This window comes from Neoarius graeffei, chromosome 4, assembly GCF_027579695.1.
Source record: "Neoarius graeffei isolate fNeoGra1 chromosome 4, fNeoGra1.pri, whole genome shotgun sequence".
In the NCBI taxonomy this organism is placed as follows: Eukaryota; Metazoa; Chordata; class Actinopteri; order Siluriformes; family Ariidae; genus Neoarius; species Neoarius graeffei.
The window spans coordinates 76,839,436-76,859,516 of NC_083572.1; the positions used below are offsets into that span (position 1 = coordinate 76,839,436).

The 20,081-nt window shown below is 40.1% G+C and overlaps 1 protein-coding gene across 2 annotated transcripts; it reads right to left on the reverse strand.

The window, feature by feature from the left end:
* Window positions 1–787: 787 nt before the first annotated feature.
* Window positions 788–19,702, reverse strand: lrrc8c (leucine rich repeat containing 8 VRAC subunit C). 2 transcript variants are annotated; one of them, XM_060919740.1, is made up of 4 exons: window positions 19,616–19,702; window positions 10,918–11,059; window positions 4,998–5,564; window positions 788–4,571 (listed from the first exon to the last, which is right to left on the reverse strand). In XM_060919740.1, exons 2-4 carry the CDS (start codon window positions 11,053–11,055, stop codon window positions 3,318–3,320), a joined length of 1,959 nt encoding a protein of 652 aa, XP_060775723.1. In that variant the 5' UTR covers window positions 11,056–11,059; window positions 19,616–19,702; the 3' UTR covers window positions 788–3,317. The 2 variants fall into 2 exon arrangements, with proteins under 2 accessions (XP_060775723.1, XP_060775722.1); XM_060919739.1 differs by having other exon boundaries at window positions 788–5,564.
* Window positions 19,703–20,081: the final 379 nt, after the last annotated feature.

A 20,081-nucleotide genomic window follows, 5' to 3' on the forward strand; every position in this document is an offset into this window, starting at 1 on the left:
AAATGAATGCTCTGCCAGTGGCGAGTGTGGACGTTGCGTGACTCGCAGAAGATTGTCGCAGGTCGGCGAAAAAACGACTTACTAATAGATATAAAAAATAAAAGTAATTTAAGTAAGTTTAAAATGTAATTTAAATAAAAAGTAAAGTATTCATAAATTGAAGTTTGGAAGCGCCTCTGTTTTTGGGCTGAGGAGAAGTTTGAAAGGGTGTACCGCGATTCTGCCTTCTTGTATCGCGACACGGATCGTGGCTCTGCGTATCGCGATTTCGATTTCGATACGCATATTGTTACAGCCCTAATATATATATATATATCATTGCATCTCTTATAACCATTTACCATACAACATTTTAGAATACTGTAAAATAAGCAAACTTACTTTAATTCAAAACTCCATTTATTCAGGAAGTGAATGCTGCCTTGCTCTCTAGTGTGTTTGTCTGATTAAACAGCGTTACATCAATGAATGTGATTTTCATATAGAACATTTTAAACAGATCGTATTGTTGCTTTAGCTACAAGATTCCCACCAATAGCTTTGTGAAAACTTTATACAAAGTTAACTTTATTGCTAAACCCATGTGTCAGTAGGGCCATAGTGTCAGCAGTAAATATCGAGACTGTTGCATCATTTTAAATCAGGAATCAGGTAAACTTTTCATGACAAATTTACCAGCAACAAAACAAAAGACAGAAAATGCATGTCCAGAATACTGTTCTATATATTTATTTTTTGTATTAACCAATTTTTTTTGCACAGAAAAGGAAAACTACAGCAAGCTCTTGAGTATAAAATCTTACAGTATAACATTAACAGTGCAAAGGCAATTAATTGCAATTAAGAGAGTCTAAGTTTAATGCTCCCTTTTTAATAGGCACACTTTTTCAGCTCCAAAACAAACCAATTAAAAAAAAACTTTTGTACATGATATCTATCCAAACAAAAGCTTTTAGATGAAAACAGTCTAGTTATATCCCAAGTAAAACAAATGGCAAAACAATTATTATTTGGATATAGCTGAATAGCTAGTATGTGAGCTGCAGAGAGGTAGTGGCAGATTAAAAAAAAAAAAAAAACATCTGGCAAGAACCTATTTGCGAGTAGTGATCTAGTGAGCAGTGATATAATGACCAAATATCACTGTAGAGAAAGGCTGTCCAAGCCAGTATAGCAAAAATGGAAATCTATCAGTCCAGCTATATTAGCAATACTATAAAAAACTGTGAATAAATAGCTTACAATAGCACAAAGTAGCACTCGTAGTGTATTTCAAGGAGGTATATTTTGACAGGATTCCCTTCAGCTTGTCAAAAACACCAGTAAAAACAGTGATGCACAAAGAAAAGGAATAGACAGATTACCTGAGAACACTAAAGTTATTGTGGTGCCACCACTCCTTCTATCCTTCAGTGCCTAAACCTTCAAACACTTCCATGACCCAACAAGTTACAGAATTCAATAAAGCACTCGATATAAATTAGTTACAGTTTCTTCACTTCTTATGCATACATATTATAAACATGCTAAATTCTTTTGAACAATATGATGGGATTTTAACATTTCATTGCAAACTGTAGTAGTGTCATAGTAGCAAAGGTGCCAAAACTGCGAACAAGAAAATCCTAGTACACCTAGAAAAAACTGAATACCCAAACATCTGTCAGTGTATGAGACAGCCAATTTTTTAGGTGTGTGCAAAGCAATAGTTGAAAGAAAGAAAGAAAGAAAGAAAGAAAGAAAGAAAGAAAGAAAGAAAGAAAGAAAGAAAGAAAGAAAGAAAGAAAGAAAGAGACAAACAAACAAACAAACAAACAAACAAACTATAGAGGAAGGCAAAAGTCTGGTGTGCCCACTACGTAAAAAATAAGCAGCTCCTCCATTTTTTTTACTGACCAGAGAGACCGTAGTTCCATCCACGTGTCATTACTATTGGCTCAGGAGACTGACACATCGTTCAGCATACACAACCCAAAAGAATGACTTTCATGTCCTTTCCCCTTCAACAAATTAACTTTTCTGCAAGGTGAAATTTATTCGTGTTTGGTCTGACTGTTTATGTGAAAATCAGAAAATCATAGTTTTGCTGTCACAAATGGTGAAATACAGGGTGTTTCAAAAAATTTTATATCATTTCACAATCTAATAACTTTGCCAATTCTCGCTCAATTGACCTCAAATTTTAACAGCATGTGTGGAAACAGGTCAAAATTTTATGTTTAATGTTCTTTGTTTTTAATCTTTTTAGATATAGAAATGCCATTCACTGGAAAAGAAAAGGCGTTTTGTGTGTTAGAGTCCGCTCGAACACAATCGAACAAGACTGTGCAGCATGCATTTATGAGAGAATTCTCTAAAAATGCACCAACTGCAATGCAGATTTGGACACGGCACAAAAAATTCAAAGAGGAAGGCTGTGTGTGCAGGGCAAAAGGATCATGGAATCCACATACCTTTGAATTTCTCATTCAAATTTTGAGAAATAAATCTTATATTGCTGAACATTAAGCCTAGACTAGGTAGTTTCTGGGATATTTAGATCTCAAATAATATCAAATTTTTTGAAACACCCTGTATGCAGCAGATAAACTGTACATGGTGGAAACTTTGTAGTAGCCCAGTATTCCAGTCCCTTTCTATTACTGGAACCAGTCACTCACTGAGCTTGGTTTAGTGAAAAATACTGGGGAAATGAGACATTTAACATAACAGACTCCAAACAAAAGAGTTGTGACATAGCTGATCTAAATACGGCATATAACCACTCACAAGATAAGCCCTTCTCCATCTATCACCCTTGTTAGAAACCTTAAAGGGCTGCAAAGATCATTTGGTCTTTACAAAGGCAAAATACTGCAGTTTGGCAGGCTAGCATGGTTCAGTCCTTGTTTTGTAAAACCTGCACCTAGACAATGAAATCCTTACCATTATTAGTAATATAATACATGCAATGCAACGACCGTCTTTGAATATACATTAACACTGAGGCGAACCTCTTTTCTTTGATACAGTAGAGAATTCTACATAATAAGGTGCTTATACTGTATAAATGAATGATCTAATATAACATTTTCTTAAATCCTTGAAACATCTACATCAACTCTGAGGTACAATACAGTACTAAACTCTACTCCAAAGAAACTTCATTTTGTTCATAAGATAACATTTTCTTTCAAAAATCTAAGCATTTAAAAGCAGGTACTCACCCGTAAACGTCAAAATATTGAGTGTGGGAGTGGGATACACGTTCAGTTAACAAGAATGTATAATGCTGCCCTTTTTTTTCATTAGAGGAATTTTGCCAAAACTAAGAAACATCACTCGGCTTTCATATTATCCCTGACGTCTGAAGGTAGAGTGTCAAACAGGGTGTCTTCTACCACAAGGCCACTGCGCTTCAAGGCTTGACAGCAGCCAAGCTCAGCTGGCAAAACTTCAAAATGATTGCCTTTTAACTCCAAATAAGTCAGTGAAGCCAGGTAGGAAATCTTTGGTGAAAGCACAGAAAGCAGGTTCCTCCCGAGCTTGAGGGTCTTCAGCTTCTTGCAGAAGAAAAGTTCATCTGGGAGGTTCTCGATTTTGTTGCTAGAGACGGAGAAGTACTGAAGGCTCTGAAGAACACCTACTTCTGGAGGAATGAAGCTGATGTCATTGTGGGAAAGATCAAGATGGCGCAATTTATTGCACAGAAACAGGTGCGAAGGCAAAATCTCAATCTTATTGTGGCTAAAATAGAGGCGCTCCAAACTGCTCAGCTTCTTGATATGCTCAGGGATGTGAGTGATTGAATTGTACCAGAGCTTTAGGCATGTAAGTTTCCGGAGGTGCTGGAAGCTGATGATCTCCTCAATAGAGCGCAAGCTGTTCTCCTTAAGGTCCAGCTCCTGCAGATGCGTCAGACTGAAGATGGCATGTGGAATGCGTTCAAGGTCACAATGCACCAGCTCAAGCTCTATAAGATGTACCATTTTTTTTAGGTTGTTCAGCATGACCAGCTTGGTGCCATCGTTGTGCACGTACAGACGCTGCAGGTGGCTGGACACATCCACAACTGACTGGGGGATCTTTGTAAGATTGCTTTTGAGTGTCAAGGTCTTAAGGGATTTGAGGTCACGTAAAGAGTCCAGGGTTATATTCTTTGATGCATCTGGACTCAGAGATCCAATTAAATGGAGTTCCTCCAAGTTTCGAAGACTGTAGAGCCATAGAGGAAGCTCACGGTTGTCATCAAACTTCACACGCAGAACCTTAAGGTTTTCCTTCAGGAAAGAGAGGGCCCCTGTGTGGATTTTGAGGGTACACTGGTGCAGAGAAAGCTCCTGAAGATCTTCCAGCTGAGAAATGGCTGCAGGGATTGTGACATTATTAATAATCTCCAATTTCAAGGATTGTAGCTCGGTGACTTCGAAGACTGTATCTGGGAGCCCTGAAAGCATGAAGAGCTGAAGCTCCAATCGGTCGCTGGCATTGGTCTGCAGTTTTTGGCGAAGTTTTTCTACGGTCCACTCATGGTTCAGGTTGAGTTGTTTGAGTTTGTTTTCACTCACCTCAGACAGAAACACTGCAAACCTCTTGGAATACAGAGGATCATATTGGTCAATCATGTGCAACATAAAAGCAAAATCATTTTTCACATCAGGGATGTCGTTAATTCCAGTCTCCTGCCGCACATATTCAAAAGAGTATTCTTTCAGGGAACGGTACAAAAGCCAGTAGAATGTATAAACGCACGTTAATCCATAGACAGTTACAAAACACAAATAGCAGTAGCAGAGCTTGGAGAAGAGATGGGCCATAGTGTGCTTGCACCAAAATGTTTTGTAGCCAGTCATATTCTCTACATCTGCTACACATAGAACTGTAAGTCTAACCTCCGACACCAGAGCACTGCTGTAGACAATGATAATAACAAATTTGATCACTTTAATAACAGTCTGTCGAACATACATGAGATACAACAGATCCCCTTCCTCCACATGAAGTCTGAACTTTTTTACCTTCTCAAACAATGCTTTGGCTTGCTCTCCTTCTTTCTTGTCAAGTGCACTTGCTGTTGGTTTGTCCACCACAATCCTTTCAGGAATAGATCTCAATGACTGGGTCTTCTCCAGATTACCCTCCCCGGTGGAGGTATTAAGGTTTGATCTACTTGCACTGGTCTTTTTCTGGTCTTTCTCCTCTGGACTCTCGCCTGACACCTCAGACAGAGCCCTTGTAGTCCACGGAGAATCAAAACATTTTCCCAATATGGAAATGAAGTGTTCAATTTTTGAACTTGAGCCAGGGAACTTGAACCAGAAATTACTGCACACCATGAACACAAGTGTATGTATGAGCACCAGGTAAGGAAAATACTTGGCATACCAATGCAGAGCTTTTTCATAGCACAGTTGGTTTACAAAGCTGTACTGCTGCAGATCCAAGTTGGTTTTGAGTCCCGTCATTTCGGATACAGGCACTGGGGAGACAGGTGGAAAAGAAGAATTGGTCGGATCCCTTGCGAGCTCCGTTTGGTTTGAGGCATACGCCCTTTGAGGAAGACATATGATTTTGTCCTGCATGACCTGAAATGGTAATGGAAAGACAATGTCAGTAATAAAACATGAGAAGCCAGTGTAATTGAGCTTCACTCAGATGCACTGATTTTCTAATGCCTTTCAACCACTTGAGTTCCTGAGTGATTCTTCTTCTGGGAAGATAAGAAAAACAAGGAACATTAAAAGTATAAAAAGCAATAAATCATCAGGGGCCATTTTCATGCCAAACCAAAAAATAAAACTGTGCAAAAATGAGGTCACATAATTAGATAACATAATTATTTAGGAAAGGAAACAGCATGGGATGGTCAAGTTCTATTTTTGGGTATTGACATCAGTGTGATTCAAACAGGAAATGAGTAGTTACGCTCATGACTCCAAGAGACTCCAGAGGGAGACATGCTCACTTAAATGGCACAAACACATTCAAACACTTACAGCACAAGCATTCTCAAACAGAGCAGCAAATTTCATGGCTACTGGTTGGTATTTGGTTATGAACCCAAATTACTTATGGAATTCCTGCCATAAAACTGAAAGGTCTTTCCCTCCTTGCCTGGTCCGTGTCTGGGAGGTGAATTATAATCTGCTTTGTGTGGGAGGCCCTGTCTGGAGTTTGTTCCAAAATAAAAGGCACCATCAGCTGTAGAGTAGAGCGAAAACCACCCGGAACAGCTAGACTGCTAAACACTTTTGGGGCAAAGCTCAACAGCATTGTATCCAGAGCTTGTTTAATATGCAACACATATTAGAGCATCAGCCCTAAAAGAACTCAAAATCTGCATGATGTGCCCCTGGCCCACTCAATCATCCTCTAACCACACAGCATTTTAGCTGGGTTGTGAGCTTATCTCTCCTATTCATAACAGGAATACTATTCCATGATGACAGGAAAAAAAATTAATAAGGTCAGTGATGACAGACATCACTTTCCAGGCTTTGTGACATAAATTCATGCAAATCATCAAGCAGTGCTTACAAGCTATAATGCAAGCACTTCTAAGGACTGCCACAATACACTCCACAAGATGAGCTTAGGGTGGATAGTCCCACCCAGATCCAACAGATCTAATCACAGCTGTTTGTTTAGTCCTCTGGGGTCTAAGGGTATTTTCTGGCACTCTGATTTTGGCATGCTCTGATTTTGTTGTCAAGTTCAACAAATCTAAGCAGTATTTTCAATGTCATATGACTTTTTGTATTCAGCACAAGTTCTGCTACAATAATATCCATGTAGTATGTATGTCATGATTGTACTTTAAAAAAAAAAACAGATAAATGAAGATGCTGTAAAAAGCAGTTTTAGAACTGTGTTGGAATGTGTGAAAAAGCATGACCTTACCCATTGTGATGAACTGTTTTGATCACTTGAGGTGATTCTGTTCAGTTTTAGGAATGGATCAAGCACAAAAACTTAAATCTGCTCCACTGATTCGGACAATTAACTGGCCATCAGAAAAAAATTATGTCCTATTGTTTTGGGATAAAGGGTTGGCAGTGGGAGGGATATTCAATGAGAAGGGTAAAAATTTCCATTCTATTCAATGAGAAGAGTGAAAATCCCTCCCACTACCAACTCTTAATCCCATCAGGTCAAGTCACAATGGTCATGTTTTTTCACACATTCCAACACAGTTCTAAAACTGCTTTTTACAACATCTTCATTTATCTGGTATTTGACTTTATTTTGGTACTTGACTCTATTCAGTGTTTCTTGAAATTAACTCTTGTACTATTTCACTAAGTTCAGAGACACAACCAACTATGTTACTCTGTTACACAATTACTCTAATTTTGCTCCCATTAAAACTCCAAATTTTAATCTCTAAACTCAAAATTGAGCAAAATTAACTATTTTTGAGGAAAATACTTTTAACTCTGGAAAAACTGCTCAGTCATTTTTCCTGTGCAGCGCACACATACAGTGGTGCTTGAAAGTTTGTGAACCCTTTAGAATTTTCTATATTTCTGCATAAATATGACCTAAAACATCATCAGATTTTCACACAAGTCCTAAAAGTAGATAAAGAGAACCCAGTTAAACAAATGAGACAAAAATATTATACTTGGTCATTTATTTATTGAAGAAAATGATCCAATATTACATATCTGTGAGTGGCAAAAGTATGTGAACCTTTGCTTTCAGTATCTGCTGTGACCCCCTTGTGCAACAGTAACTGCAACTAAATGTTTCCGGTAACTGTTGATCAGTCCTGCACACCGGCTTGGAGGAATTTTAGCCCATTCCTCTGTACAGAACAGCTTCAACTCTGGGATGTTGGTGGGTTTCCACACATGAACTACTTGCCACAACATTTTAATTGGATTAAGGTCAGGACTTTGACTTGGCCATTCCAAAACATTAACTTTATTCTTCTTTAACCATTATTTGGTAGAACGACTCATGTGCTTAGGGTTGTTGTCTTGCTGCATGACCCACTTTCTCTTGAGATTCAGTTCACAGACAGATGTCCTGACATTTTCCTTTAGAATTTGCTGGTAGAATTCAGAATTCATTGTTCCATCAATGATGGCAAGCCGTCCTGGCCCAGATGCAGCAAAACAGGCCCAAACCATGATACTACCACCACCATGTTTCACAGATGGGATAAGGTTCTTGTGCTGGAATGCAGTGTTTTCCTTTCTCCAAACATAACACTTCTCATTTAAACCAAAAAGTTCTATTTTGGTCTCATCTGTCCACAAAACATTTTTCCAATAGCCTTCTGGCTTGTCCACATGATCTTTAGCAAACTGCAGATGAGCAGCAGTGTTCTTTTTGGAGAGCAGTGGCTTTCTCCTTGCACCCCTGCCATGCACACCATTGTTGTTCAGTGTTCTCCTGATGGTGGACTCATGAACATTAACATTAGCCATATGTGAGAGAGGCCTTCAGTTGCTTAGAAGGTACCCTGGGGTCCTTTGTGACCTCACTGACTATTACATGCCTTGCTCTTGGAGTGATCTTTGTTGGTCGACCACTCCTGGGGAGGGTAACAATGGTCTTGAATTTCCTCCATTTGTACACAATCTGTCTGACTGTGGATTGGTGGAGTCCAAACTCTTTAGAGATGGTTTTGTAACCTTTTCCAGCCTGATGAGCATCAACAACGCTTTTTCTGAGGTCCTCAGAAATCTCCTTTGTTCATGCCATGATACACTTCCACAAACATTTGTTGTGAAGATCAGACTTTGATAGATCCCTGTTCTTTAAATAAAACAGGGTGCCCACTCACACCTGATTGTCATCCCATTGATTGAAAACACCTGACTCTAATTTCACCTTCAAATTAACTGCTAATCCTAGAGGTTCACATACTTTTGCCACTCACAGATATGTAATACTGAATCATTTTCCTCACTAAATAAATGACCAAGTATAATATTTTTGTCTCATTTGTTTAACTGGGTTCTCTTTATCTACTTTTAGGACTTGTGTGAAAATCTGATGATGTTTTAGGTCATATTTATGCAGAAATATAGAAAATTCTTAAGGGTTCACAAACTTTCAAGCACCACTGTATCAACTGATCTCATCAGAAACAGAAGAAATATTTACACTTACTCAAATTGATCTTCAGCAGGATCGACTCAAAGTAAAAATAAATAAATAAATAAATAATGAAAACCACCACTCATCATCAGTGTTGCAGTTCTCAAAATTGAATTGAACTGCTGTCCTGAATCATGAAATTAATCATGAATTGAATCACTGTCCTGAATCATCCGAAGCACATAAAATCCACGTGCCATGTCGAAACAAGTTTTACCTCCAAATAGCCTAAACTATTTGGAGGTATCCTGTTTATGGTGGGCGTTCCCACCACGAAAGAGAAACCAACTGAAACCAAAAGAGTGAAAGTGATTATCATGCCATTACCATGTGAATAGTCTTTTATGAATGCGTAATTACACGTTTAGTGCTCTGACTCTGGTGTGACTGAGGCTACGTTTACACTAGACCGTATCTGTCTCGTTTTCTTCGCGGACGCACTGTCCGTTTACATTAACCCCCCTGAAAAAGCGGGGAAACGGGAATCCGCCAGCGTCCACGTATTCAATCTAGATCGTATCAGCTCCGGTGCTGTGTAAACATTGAGAATACGCGAATACGCTGTGCTGAGCTCTAGCTGGCGTCTCATTGGACAACGTCACTGTGACATCCACCTTCCTGATTCGCTGGCGTTGGTCATGTGACACGACTGCTGAAAAACGGCGCAGACTTCCGCCTTGTATCACCTTTCATTAAAGAGTATAAAAGTATGAAAATACTGCAAATACTGATGCAAATACTGCCCATTGTGTAGTTATGATTGTCTTTAGGCTTGCCATCCTTCCACTTGCAAGTAATAAGTGATCTGCGCTGGGATCTCACACACAGCGGCTCAGTCCCGAATCGTGGCTTGTTCACTTCACTCGCGCGCTGTGTGAGCTGCGCAGGGCCGGAGTGCGCACCCTCCAGAGGGCACTCGCTGTTCAGGGCGGAGTGATTTGGAGCGCAGGATGCCTGCGGAGCCGAGCGTATCCGCGTATTGGCGTTGCTGTGTGCACGGCTAACGGTTTTAGTGTCAACGCGAATCGTTTTAAGAACGTTAATCTGATGATCCGCTGATTCGACGTAATGTAAACGTAGCCTGAGTAAGGTGACAAGTTTCATGTTTCATCTAATTTAGGTTATTTTAAAACTATAATATTATTTGGAAGTGGGCACATAGTAAACTGTAAAGTATAAAGTTTGTCAATATGTTTATCATGCTTGTATGATAAAAAACTCAAAGATATTTATCTAAATACATGACCTACTCACTCTAAACCTGTCGAGCTTCGCCGGAGAAGTTCTTGACCCCAAAGGGTTAATCTAAATGATTATTAGGATTATCCACAGGAACTTGGATAAAGAAACAGACAGGACACATGACTGGCTGGAGGAGGAGAAAGGAAGGACACTGCAGGAGAAACTAAATTTTTACAAGCAGTGCAGGGCCGAGGAGGGAGCAAGGAAATAGGGGGCTAATCTGTGTTGTGTGTGACCGCTGTAATTGCTGCTCCGTCCTGTAAGCAAACCAACATTCCACTATTAATCACACATCAGGCAACCGTTGCCCGTCTGTGAACAGATGGAGCTGGAGTGATCTGACTGTGGCATGAAGGCATTCATTTTCCACTCCTTGCACAAGAAGAAGGCTATATTCTAGTCCATAGTCACACTGTCTGTTTATTCTCAATCTGCAAAGAACGTTTTAATTGCCCTTCAGTCAAGCTATTCATTGAATGAATCCCAAACAGAGAAAGTATTCTGCAAGGAAAGGAGTGGGAGCCACATTCAAATCATATCCAAATGCTGAGAAGAGAATTTCAAGATAAAAGTTCTGGCACTAACCTGGAGCGTGCAGCCAAACACGCCAATCATGAGCATGACCACGGAGAGATATTCTGCAAAGACATCCCACCATGGCTTTAGGACTCGGAATGCTGGCTGCTGGTCTGAGAACTGACGGAATTCGGTGAGCGGAATCATTTTTCTGCAGGGACACAGTGAGGAAACATGAGCTCAAATTAATGAACTTGAACTGTATCACGGCTTGTAATTCATTTCTGAAAGCTGCTCTCTTGACAGGAACAAATGCTGTGCAAAGATCGTTCAGTCATGTCAAATACCAGGCATATCATATTTCAGCATCAGTACAACAGGAAGGAAGATTAGAATACCCGCTTCTCATGAATCACCACCCTTGAACTATCCTAATGGTGCTGGAAGGCATTTTCCTGAAACAGTCCCCATGTTGGGCATCATCATAGTCCAATCAACTCACACATCTTCCACACTGCATGCATTTCACTTTCTTGTCCAGCAATGTTCTGTGATGAGCGCCTGACCCACAACAGCATGTTCTGTCCCAATAATCAGAGTTAACTCAGAAAGAGTACTGATTATTTACCAAGAAACCAAGTGCTGAATTGATGAGCTAAGGTTCCAGGTTGAAACAGCCTGGCCTCAAAGAGCAGCAGAGGTGCCAACATTCGTTACAAGAAAATTCTAGCATACAGAGGAAAAGAAAAACAATTTTTTTTTTTTTACCACAAGAACCCTAGTGTATGTTGATGGATAAGATGACTAGACGTGAACCAAACAACAGTAAGAAAATAGCAAGGCAAAATATGGTGTGGTCATAATTAATTTAATAAAAAGCAATGCCTCCATTTTTACTGACTAAAGAGTCCACAATCCCACCCACTCATTTTCTTAGCTCACAAGGCAAAGGCTCATAATTTCTCATTAAACATCTCATTCTCATCTCATTATCTGTAGCCGCTTTATCCTGTTCTACAGGGTCGCAGGAAAGCTGGAGCCTATCCCAGCTGATTACGGGCGAAAGGCGGGGTACACCCTGGACAAGTCGCCAGGTCATCACAGGGCTGACACAGAGACACAGACAACCATTCACACTCACATTCACACCTACAGTCAATTTAGAGTCACCAGTTAACCTAACCTGCATGTCTTTGGACTGTGGGGGAAACCGGAGCACCCGGAGGAAACCCACGCGGACACGGGGAGAACATGCAAACTCCGCACAGAAAGGCCCTCGCCGGCCACGGGGCTCGAACCCGGACCTTCTTGCTGTGAGGTGACAGCGCTAACCACTACACCACCGTGCCGCCCTTCTCATTAAACATTCAATGCAAATTGACAGTAACAGCTACTAGAAGAAAATGTGTATATCCTATGTCTGATGTCCTTTCCCCTTCATTGAACTGCCTTTTCTACTGAATAAGCTTTATTCATATTTGACCCCTGCTTTAACTAAAAAAGCAGATGCAAAGTCTAAAAAATGCAAAGTCTAAAAAATTGTAAATGCTACAGCTAAACTATACATGATGGCTTGTCTGTGGTAACAGCAGGCTTTATGGACAATGTTAACACATTTTTTAAGCATTGTGATAAACTACACTCTCAGAAAATAAAGTTAATTATTATATCCATATTCAATGGATATGAGCAATTGCGCGCTCTGATTGGCTACTCTACTACTAGGCTATCAGCTCATATATCATGAGTAGAGAAAAACAAAATGGCGGCGCGTGTTGCTGAACCAACCGAGAACGAAATAAAAACTCTGCTTGAAAACAAAACCCCAAAAATACAAAACAAAAAAGCAGTAAAATATGGAATGAAAGTATTTGATGGTAAGAACATCTTTTTTTTTCAAGAATTTTTTCTTTCTTTTGCAAACTGCTACTGTCATTTCGCAGGTTTGTTTACATTCTTCATCTTTAAGCATTAAAATTTGTTGAAGTTTTTTTAGACTGGTTCAGAAGCTCAAAAAAACCCCACTAAATTCAATTCGTGCAGCCATCAATAGGTTTTTAAGAAGTCCGCCTAAGCGGAAATGGTTTTGTCGGATATTTTGTATAACGTTTTTATTTATCGAATTTGCAAAAAATAAAAATCCAGTGAAAATCCAGTGAATGTGAATATAATAAAACAGTTATTCCAGTCAATCTCATCATACATGGCTTAAAGCCAACTCAGCGCGTAGGCCATCAGCTCACGTTTGACTCGATTTCATGGAATAATTGTTAATTATTATACCTTTCAGGGTACAAAGGCTTGTCACTGGGTCAGTACCCTCTAAGGTACTTATTTGTACCCTTTATATACTGCTTGGGAACATATATGTACCTTTTTGGCCCTAAAAAAAGGTACACACAGTTACCCCAAGGTCCAATAATGAGCCCTAGGGGGTACATTAGTGTAGACTGTACCTTGGGGTACTGAAATGGACTCCTACTGTACCGCTATTTCTGACAGTGTACATGACCACAATTTCATCTGCATATTGTGGTGTCAGCACATCTCCAAAACTGACTCCAATTCAGGACAAGAAATAGATTTAGACTAGCAAATGATGTCAAAATGTCTAATTAAATCTGCACTCCATCAAATAGTTGCCTGTATGTAAGCACATTATTCTGTTATTTACTAGGTGTTTTATTTTTTCCCGTTCCATATTAGTTTGTTTCCATAGTAAACACTGAATAATTTAAAAAAAATAAAAGTTATATAAACTATTAACTGCTTTGCATATGTTCCAACTTGCATGCAAACGTCAGTAAAACTAAAAATGCCATGATCACACACATCATGCAAATACATTCAAGTAATTGCCTTCTAGCCATATATTTGTTTTGCAGCTCCTTAACCCTTTCAAACTTGTATCAAAGGTTTCCTCTGCCTAACTAACATGCCAAGAAGACCTGTGGAGCCCATATTAAAAAAAAAAATCACAAGTTGCTGACATATGCGTGACATACTGATGCAGTTGCACATCTGGCTGCAATCCAGTCGTGTCTGACTGAAACCTAATGCAAGTGCTCTTTAGTCTAAGTTCATCTATATTTCCTCTGTCCTATGATAACAACACATCGTCTTTGATTTGATACGTGACTGACCCAGACACTATCCTGCTCTCTGTTCTTGGTATGTGTGAAAAGCATTATGTGGTTGAATTTTACAAGCAGTCAGCAAGGATATGACAACTAAACCCTAGAAATATGTTGCGGATTATTATATACATTTGAGAAGAATGCCATTTTAGCACACAAAATACCCCAATGACTTCTCAATTACCTATCGCTTCTTGTCATATTTTGAGAGGGCTGAGGTATCTTTAAATAAGCCTGTGTGTCTACACTGCAGATTAATGATCCGACATTCCTGCAAAGTATTTACAAATGACATAATACAGATAGATAATCTCTTCCAAAGTAAAATATGCTATTTAAAATAAAATTGTCATGGCAATCATCAAGAATGTCAGAATCGTGAACACTTGGCAGGAAAAAATAGTCAGAAGGAACTGCTGGTATGATTGAGAGATATGTTTACAGAGGCTATTCTTTTCAACTTTTTTGTTGTATACTGTCACACGAGATTAGTCAGTTAATATAAACAAATGTCATGTGCAACTATGCTACTGATGCCTGTCTAGCCATAACATCTGTGAAAATTAAAAATGCATCTGTAATTCAAGCTTCCAAAGGTTAAGAATTTTCAAAGTCCTATGACAAATAAAATAATAAGAAATCAATCAAAGGGGTGCCAAAATTATATTCTATAATGCCCTTATAGTGCCCTTGAGCAAGGCACCTAACCCCCAACTGCTCCCCAGGCTGCTCTGGGTACGTTGTACACCACTCTGTATAAGAGTGTCTGCTAAGTGCCTGCAATGTAATGTCAGGGCTCGACGTTAACGGTCGTCTGACTGTCCGGGACAACTAAATGTTTGGTCCGGGCGAGTCAAATCCGCATCCGCTTGTCCAATGGGACAAGGTGAATTATTCTGAACTCTCCTGGAAGTTCCAGGAGTCTCTCGCATAGCGGCTCCCTGACGCCCGCAAATTAGATACAATATCCCAGAATCTAGAGCGAGCAAGAGCGCGAGAGAGAGAAAGAGAGCATCCTGATTGTTCTGTCTTGCTAAGTAGACCAATCAGTCTTCTGTGTGGGTGGTCTTTATGTCTTCTCTCCCAGACCGAGAGTCCATCAGTTCAGTATATCCAGGAGCGTCATGGCAGACTGCCCCAAAAAACGAAAATACAAAACCCACTCCACCTCAGACTAAATGAAAGTGTACCCTTACCTAATAGGGGTAAAAAATAATGATGGTGTTGCGCACTGTACTGTTTGTACCAATGACTTTAGCATTGCCGATGGTGGGGTAAACAACTGTAAAAGACATGCTGAGGTGTTTAACAGTGTCATTTGTTCATGTGCATATTATTTATATTCGCTGGCGAGCTGTTAAGGCTACAAGATAAGGCCAAATTCCTTAAAGACTTGCTTAAAGTTGCAATAGAATATAAAATATGAGTTAAGTAATAAGCAGTTTACATAAATAGTATAAGTAGTCTACCTATTTTATTGTCACATTTTCTACATATAGGCCGATCTAATTTGGTTTACAAACGAGAGAAAATTACTCAACAGACTATTACATATAGCCGCCCCAGACAAGATAGTAATGATACCTTATGCTTTTATAGCTTTTAGGGACCACATCTTTTAGGGATTGTTGAAAATCACCAAAAAATTAATATTAATTCTTCCAGAGTTACATCAATAAAGTTTCAACAAAACTAGTTCAGTCAGTGATCCGGCCATGTTATTATTTTCGAAATTCCAGGGAAGCTGGGTACAGCAGGTGTGTGTGTGTGTGTGTGTGTGTGTGTGTGTGTGTGTGTGTGTGTGTGCGTGTGTGTGTAAAAATAATCACACTGTAATATCTAATTATAGACAATTAGACTTTGAAGTCATAGAAATTGGAGAAATGGCAATCAAATACCTCAATAAAATAAATGTCTGTGGTGAATCTTCATTTCATTCGGACATTCATTGTATTTTTTTGTATGGTCCACATTAACCATCACAAACGTCGTAAAATATTTCAGGGGAATTTTATGACAATGTCGAACTCACTTCCGGTTTGTTTTCATTCACAACCTGATTCTGTCACCCTTATCATGTCCAACTTGTTTTCTTTCGGTTTCATTTCTTTAAATTGATTCACACTTCAAGTTTTACTGGATTAATCAAGATTTAGCTTTATTTCCTCCAGAAGCTTTGAATTTGGGTGAGTCTAAAGGCCAATTTATGCTGACAACGCAGTCCTCGCAGATGGTGTCGCAGATGGCGTTGAATTTGGGTGAGTCTAAAGGCCAATTTATGCTGACAACGCAGTCCTCGCAGATGGTGTCGCAGATGGCGTCTGCGTAGCCCCCCCCTTCGCAGACGCTTTGCGCGCACCTCCCAAAAATTGTGACCACCGCAGAAGCCTCGCAGACAGCGTCGCAGACAAGAGGGCTCTGATTGGTCCACTCTACATCCGCTGTACACACACTTCCGCTTCCCTACTTTCCCGGTTTGGTTTGTTTTCACCACCGCCATTTTTAAAAACACGAGCAAAGATGGAGCAGCACGAAGAGCGGTTGATCGAGGAAGTGAGGAAGTACGTACATCTATACGACTCCAGTTCTAGTCATTATAAGTAACCGGAGGATAAACACTCCACTAACCACACCCACCAAATACTCCTAGCGATTTCGCGACTTCGCGCCCCCTTGCATTGTAGCGGTGAATAACATCGCGCACGCGCCTATTACTCCCCGCTCAACGATAAATTACAACTGTCTGTGAAAAGCTATCTGTGAAAGCCTTGTCGCAAGAGCATGCAGAGGCCCTTACTCTTAAAACTGCAGATCAGGTAATGGGTTACAACACATGCACCATAATGGGGGATTGGATGGTTTCTGTTTATTGTTACAGTTAAAGTCTGAGTTTTATTGAAAAATTTAAAATCATGAAAGCATAATGATTATCATCACTATACCTGCTTTTTGATAAACTTTGCTCACCGCTTTCCTTTCACTGAACTAGTAAATACATAGTAATAAAAAGGTTATGGTCAGGACAAGTGAAAAATCTTGCTGCTTGTCCGACTGGACAAGTGGATTAAAAAGTTAATGTCGAGCCCTAACATATAAATAAAATAATAAGAAATCAATCAATCAATCAAAGGTGTGCCACAATTATATTCTATAATTGTGTGGTTCATTAAAATGATCACATGGTTTATTGAAGGGATGGAGCCAAATAAGAACTGGACAACTCTATATCATAATTTTCAGTACAGCAATGTATCTGCTTACATTTTCACACCTTTAAAGTAGATGGCATTAAAGTTCCTCGAACACTGCAGCAACAGGACAGATGTTCATTATTATTACATTTTTTTAATAAGACAAAGTCTTATATACATCAGCTCATACAGTGTGACAAGAAAGAGACTTAAGAGTACTATAATCATAAAATCCAGACCCAGCTTCAGTAGTTTATCAAATGATGTACAAAAATGCTTTTCAGATCATCAGTACCTTGTAGATAAATATGGAACAACATGCCACATCCAGATATACTGTTTATTATTGGCATTCTTTGTACCAATAAAAAATAAATACACAAAATAACCATTTGAGATTTCCTTACAACATAATCTATCTACCTTGACCTCTACACTAAAGATGCATCTTTCAAATCTAAGCTCATCAGAGTTTATCTCTGCTGCAAGCCTTGGATTTCCTATGAAATCTGTTTACTGCACTTCGGAATAAACATGTCTGCCGTAATAAACACACAAAAAGCTCTGTGAAATGCTGCATGAGCACATAGCCAGGGTTTGGGCTCGCTCTCTCTCTCTCTCTCTCACACACCTTCCTAATTTAGCTTAGACAGCCAACACACACAATACCAATAGTATGATATTGTGAAAGGCGAGCAAAGTGTCTGCAAAAAGATCAACCCATTAATTATTCTCGCCTGATAACTAAGAGAGCAATGTATCTTGGGTAAAAACAGTAACAAATTTAGACACTGTGTATTCCTTTTTTAAACATGTCTCAAGGGTGTTCACGAAAACGACACGGATGTTCTAGCAGACCAGCTGTGTTAAATCTAGTAAATGTGTACTCTTTAAATACACACGGAACTACGTCTGAAACTCAAGAGGTGGTGTTTGAGTGAAGCCAACAGCATTAATAATAGTGATACACACATGGGTTTTAAACTCTGACTAAGGTTATCATAACAGGTTACAATTATGACAAAGGGTAGTGATGCAGCCCAAAAGTCATCGAGATGAGGACTGTCTGGCTTCATGGGACGGGGGGGGGGGGGGGGGGGGGGGGGGGGGGGGGGGGGGCAACCACACAACTACATCAGAAACTGACAGACGAGAAGCAGCGCAATAAGCACCGTGTGTGAGCCGTTTACACATTGCTTTAATGCCCGAACACTTCAACCACCCAAGTTGGATTTCCAAAAACATTTACATTCAGGATTATTTCTGAAAATCTTCATGGGCTGCTGACTGTTCTATGAGATTACACCAAGCTCCAGCATCATCTCATCTCATCTCATTATCTCTAGCCGCTTTATCCTTCTACAGGGTCGCAGGCAAGCTGGAGCCTATCCCAGCTGACTACGGGCGAAAGGCGGGGGTACACCCTGGACAAGTCGCCAGGTCATCACAGGACTGAGACATAGACACAGACAACCATTCACTCTCACATTCACACCTACGGTCAATTTAGAGTCACCAGTTAACCTAACCTGCATGTCTTTGGACTGTGGGGGAAACCGGAGCACCCGGAGGAAACCCACGCGGACACGGGAAGAACATGCAAACTCCACACAGAAAGGCCCTCGCCGGCCCCGGGGCTCGAACCCAGGACCTTCTTGCTGTGAGGCGACAGCGCTAACCACTACACCACCGTGCCGCCGCTCCAGCATCAGAGACCTTTATTCTCCTGTCATTCCCTTTCCTGGCAGGAAATGGGACTGATCTCATACATGGGTGGTGAAAAGACACAAAACAAAACAAAGAAAGACAATGTGTTGCCGAATCACCTCCAGGATACAGTGCTCTGTTGTGGGTGGATCATTTCATAGAATAATAGGTAAAAAGGGGATTTAAAACGTCCTTGACGTTCTCTTTTGGGCATCTATTGTGTGTAAACACAATTAAGAGCTGAGAAGGCTACATGTGATGCTTTACAGCACACTCTCAGAAGTGTTTTCAAATATGTTACAGAGGGGCCACGTTTTCAGTAACAGTCCTGGCCTGTAGTGCTACTGATGCATCTTTGAATAAAATGTGGCTACTGTTTTTTTTTTTTTTTTTGTGTGTGTGTGTGTGTGTGTGTGTGTTTAAATTAATAAACGCACACTTCTACGGATTTCCCAGTACTGTTAGGTTCAAACCAGCAGGCTGACATGATGGTCCAGAGACACAACATACACAAAATGTTACATATCAAAGCAAATCAAACATGTCACGTGCTACTGGACTGAAACACGTTTTCCTGATGAATGTTGGCGCGCGCGACAAACAACAAAACAAAGTTCAAGCATTTATTTACACCAAAACGCTTATTGGTGAATCTGCGCAATGGTTAAAGGCTGTGTTTTAAAAGCGGTGTTCAAGAGTAGTTTTAAAAACAAGACAAATGTGAGCACTTACCCCGAAAACGGAAGCGCACGAGCGGGTTTTTAGGGGATTGATGAAGGAGGGAGGCAGCAGATCCTTGGGACTGCAGTGGAAACCTCCTCTCTCTCTCTCTCTCTCTCTTCCTGCTCAAATCACAAACGCGCTGCAGTGACCCCCACCACCGCCGGAGGCTGCCATCGTCAAACTCAGTATTTTCTTTAAAGGCAAACAAAACCCAAAAAACAAGCTCCTTTATACGTTCAAAAGTTTGAGGTCAACTAGACAATTTTGTGTTTTCCGTGAAAAGTCACACTTTTATTTACCACCATAAGTTGTAAAATGAATAGAAAATATCTCATCTCATCTCATTATCTCTAGCCGCTTTATCCTGTTCTACAGGGTCGCAGGCAAGCTGGAGCCTATCCCAGCTGACTACGGGCGAAAGGCGGGGTACACCCTGGACAAGTCGCCAGGTCATCACAGGGCTGACACATAGACA

What these genes read in the sequence shown, in the direction of transcription:
- lrrc8c (XM_060919739.1), bottom strand. Translation starts at nt 11,055, where the DNA reads ATGATTCCGCTCACCGAATTCCGTCAGTTCTCAGACCAGCAGCCAGCA. An exon ending in TGTTTGGCTGCACGCTCCAG is followed by an intron (nt 5,565 to 10,917) that starts GTTAGTGCCAGA and finishes TTACCATTTCAG; the next exon opens with GTCATGCAGGACAAAATCAT.